Here is a 4384-nt window from a genome sequence, read left to right as displayed (position 1 = left end):
GAGGCATGGTGTAGCCCAGCTGGTGTCCACTGCTCCTGGGGCTGGGGTGAGTGCCGTGCCCTGTGCCATGCCGCCCAGGGTTCCCTTTGACCGCACTCACTCCAGGGCACAGTGCAGCCTAGGAGCAGAGGTGAGTGTGGACAAGCGGAGCCCAGGCACGGGAGGACAGTCAGAGAACAGTACAGCCCAGCAGCTGCAGGCAGCTGGCGCCAGCCGCTCCCAGGGCTGCTGCAGCCGGGGCTGAGGTGAGTGGGACCATGGCCCTTTCCCCTCTCCCCACAGACTTACCTGCCTGGGGAGGTGGTCTATGCTGATTGCATACGAGTGAATTTACCTCATATGTAACAAATTACGGGTCTAAATACGCTCATTGCATAACAGTGAAGTCACATATAAAGAACCTGCATAACACTTCTCAAGTAGTTAAAAGATGGTCCCACATGTCATCTGGTTTCAGGCTAAAAACCAAAGCTGAAGTGTGATTTAAACATTCAGAACATTTTCTGGGTAACATAATGATGAGTGGGAGAAAAGTAGAATAGGCTCCATTATTTTTTTTTTTAATTGCATACATCGTTCTATTTCAGAAGATGCTCCAAGCACTGAAATGCCTCCTGAGGCCTCAAAGCTTGGATGAATTTCTCCCTTTCATTCTCCCCCATTTCTTTAAATAGCAGATTGAAATGTACCAAATATATTTTCCTATCTGCTTGAAAGTAAAAACCAGATTATACTAAACCTTCTAGTTTAAAAATATAAAAGTACCTGTACTGGTGACAGCTGTCTTTTATGTAATCCATATTATCCACAGTTCAAAATGTGTTACAAAGAGAAAAATAAACATTATTACCCCCCATTTTACAATGAGTAACCTGGTTCACATGGAAGGGATGAAATCTACCTGCGATCACAAACAAAACCAGGGATACTACAGGGAACAAGCCTGAATTTCCTGACTCTTAAAACACACTAAACTTCCCAAAAGTGACCGATTGCGATTAACGTTCTCCACATAACCCAGATGCAAACACCAGGAAATTACTGGTAAAAACAGAGGTATACTAAACTGCACTTCCAGCAGTAAATAATCTTGCAGCCTTGAATGGCAACTCTACGAGGTTCTAAAATTAAGCATATTTAAAATGCTGTTTAGTAATTCCATTAGCTACTTTGTCACACCCTATTCACCTTGTTAACTAGGTGTCATAGAAGTCATTGGACAAAGAAAGTTATTTTCTACTTTACCAAAACATTAATAAATACAGGGCTCAGACAACAAAGGGAAGTTGGATTTAATGCCTCTGCTTGTTTAGGAAATATCTTTTTTTTTTTCTTTTTTTTTTAAACAAGACAGGAAGCGACTCCCGATTGAGAGGCAGCACTGGATTAAATGTTTTAATGCATGAAAGCGGCAGCTCCAAAAAAGAGGCATGAAAACAAAAATGCCCGTGAGCTGCCTGGGCTGAGGGGGCAGAACAACGGCGCCGGTGCTTGCAGGCCCGCGGGAACGGCTCGGCGTGACGGCGCCGAGCAGGAGACCCGGGCGGGTTCAGACTGAGCCCGGATCCCGGCCGGCCCTAACCCCTGCAGAGCCGCGGCCAGCAGCACAGGCTGCGCCTCAGCCCGGGGAGCAGGCCCCGCGGAGCACGGGCCGGGAGCGCGCGTACCTGCGGGGCCAGCGCCGCGGCCAGGCTACAGCACGCCAGGAGCAGGGCGGGCAGGCGGCGCGGTGCGCGGGCCCGGGCAGCGGCCATACTCCCGGCGGCGCGGTAGGAGGGGCCACGCAAGGCCGCGCCGCCAACCCGCGAGCAGCGAGGGCCGGGCCCGCCTCCCGGCCGCCGCCTCCCCGCCCTGCCGCACCCGGCCGTGCTCCGCGATAGAAAACAGGTTGAAAACCACCGCCGTAGCCTGCCTAGCTTTTTGCAAAAAAAATTTCTTTAATGGCAAGCTTGCAGGCACAAGCACCCTTCCTCAGGCACGGGATTGTGAAAGTCCTCCTGGGTAGACATGAAAGTTCATATTTCATAGGGGCGGTAAACTCTCCTGTTCAGAGCAGTGCGTTTCACTGGCGGTGCGTGCGGGTGCGGGTGCGGGTGCGGGTACGGGTGCACCCCAGGAAGCGCCAGCCCTCAAACCAGAAGTGCTGGTGGAAATGAACTTCTGGCTTTGCCGCTGGTGATCTCGGGCCAGCGATTGGCTGCTGGGAACGCCCCACCCCCCCTTCACCCTGCCGCTAGGGGATCTTCCCCAGCCCTTGCCGATTCGTGATCTGGTGTCCCGCAAACTCGGGAGGCATCGGTCATCCATGGGTCGTTTGATATGCAGGTTAGGCTCCCGGAAAAGTCGCAATAGTCTCTTCACCTCAAAAGTTGTTTGGTGGTTTTTCCTTTTGCCTCTAGACCCGGACACCTGGTCTGTTTGTCTCTTCCATGTTAATGTGGAAAATACAAATAGACAGATAACAAATTAAGGCCCTGCCAGCTAACTAATAGCCCCTTTGTGGAGCCAAAGGGTGAAAGATAAAACTAACTATTTGGGGCAACAAAAGTAAAAGCAGGACAGAAGTGACATGGGGGCCAAAGGGTCAAAATGTGAAAAGAAGTTCTCTGGAGGGGGACACCGAGCAGAGCCCCCCTGAGCCATGCTCACCAGTCCTCAAGGCATCCAAGGAGCTGGTGGATGCTGCCCACTGGTGCTCTGCCCTGAAATGTGCACGGACGAGTAAAAGGAAAGTGGCCCCGAAGCCTCCGGGCGCCTTCCCAGCCAGAGCCTCCTTCCTGGTCAAGTACAGGGCCCACTTGGCCAGGGCCAGGAGGAGGCTGACCAGGAGGGTCACACTGGCTGGAGCCCTAGGTCTGCCTCTGCCCCCAGTCTCTAGGAGCAGCGCCTTTGCCATTCTCAGGACTAGGTTGAAGCAGGGCGCTTCCCTACGTGAGCAGAGTCTGGGGTTTGACTACATGAGTAGGCCCTAGGTTAGTTGGCTTTCCCACTGGGGGCTCAGGTTGGGGGTGCCGGGTGTTTTGGGCCACAGAGAAGTATGAATTTTCCTCATGAGTTTCTCTATAGCTTTTGGCTGCATGTCTGAGTGCCTTGCAGACCTGCCAAAGCTCTTCACGCTATAGATCCTGTTCAGGTGTGAGAAACTGAACCAGGAAGCAAGGCCACACTTGGAGGGGGAAAAGCCTATGAGGGTTTGCGTTTCCAGTGCAATTAATACTTTTAAAGGTCATTTTTCTGTTCAAAGCACAGCTCCCATTTAATTCAAATGTGGCTGTCAAGGCTGAGCCTTCCAGAAATCAGGTCACAGGCTGGCCTATGCCTTCAGTGTCCACCTTTACAGTTTGGTTTAAACGGAGGGGTGGTGAAGACTCGGCCCACAGCATTCCTTCGTCACCTGTTCACAGGGCAGCGTTAGTCTGAAGTCGGGCAGAGGGCAGGGCAAGGCAGCACCTTAAGACAGGGGTTCCCAACCCTTTTAGGCTGAGGACCAGCAAGCCACGAACCAGAAGTTACCATGGACCGGCAAGCTGCAGGCCAGCAGTGACCAGCATACTGTGGGCATGTAGCCAACCGTTTTTTATACTCAGTAGAAAAAAAAAGGGTTTGCTGCCTGTCCACAGTATGCCAGTCACTTCCAGTCCACGGTTTGCCAGTCTGCGGTTTGCTGGTCCGCGGTCACTTCCAGTCTGGCAGCCAGCCCTCCTGCGGACCGGCAGCCAACCCTTCGTAGCCCAGCACCAGGCTGCAGCCTGGGGGTTGGGAACCCCTGCCTTAAGGGACCAACTGGTTCAGAGGCAAACACTTTTGTAGGCAACAGTTTGCTTTGTCAAGTGCGATGAATGGAACGGACTGTGGACTAGCACTCCATTCTGCAGTTCACAGGTTGTTGCCTACAAAAGCTCAGGCCTCCATGAACCAGTTGGTCTCTGAGGTGCCACCCTGCCCTACCTTCTACTGTTGACATGGAGGAAGATTACACTCCACTTTCCTTGCTATCCCCCAAACTATTTAGTACAGTTCTTTAACTGCCTTAAGTACTTCATCCAGTATTTTGCTGGATTGCCTCATATTAGTTGTTAGGGCTGTGTGAAGCTTCAATTCAATTCGATTCAGCCCGATTTGGTGACCAAATCTCCAAATCCAAATTGAATCAGAGGACCCTTTAATCTCTCCAAATTGATTCAGAAAGATTCGGAGATCTGGACATAGACATAGCTTTAAATGTTTTTTCTACATGCCTCTAGGTAGCAGGCGGCTCATGAACACTGCGATGCTGGGGTGCTCCCAGGACCCCAGGGGACTCCCCAGCACGTTCAGCAGTGGACCAGAAGCACTTCTGGTCAACTTCCGGGTCTGCTGGGGAGTGCGCTGAGGGGCCCCCCTG

At 52.1% G+C, this 4384-nt stretch overlaps 1 protein-coding gene across 1 annotated transcript in view; it reads right to left on the bottom strand.

Annotated features, from left to right (window-relative positions):
* PIGK (phosphatidylinositol glycan anchor biosynthesis class K) overlaps positions 1–1779 on the bottom strand; it is a 136506-nt gene extending 134727 nt beyond the window's left edge. Inside the window, exon 1 of the mRNA XM_019531245.1 lies at positions 1668–1779. Coding sequence (XP_019386790.1) covers positions 1668–1754 — 87 coding nt within the window. The 5' untranslated portion in view covers positions 1755–1779. The remainder of the gene's footprint in view (positions 1–1667) is intronic.
* Between the last annotated feature and the right edge of the window lie 2605 nt (positions 1780–4384).

This window comes from Crocodylus porosus, unplaced genomic scaffold, assembly GCF_001723895.1.
Source record: "Crocodylus porosus isolate Cpor-Errol unplaced genomic scaffold, CroPor_comp1, whole genome shotgun sequence".
Classification (NCBI taxonomy): Eukaryota; Metazoa; Chordata; order Crocodylia; family Crocodylidae; genus Crocodylus; species Crocodylus porosus.
The sequence above is the reverse complement of the archived record's forward strand: the minus strand, read 5'-3'. Positions and strand labels throughout refer to the sequence as shown.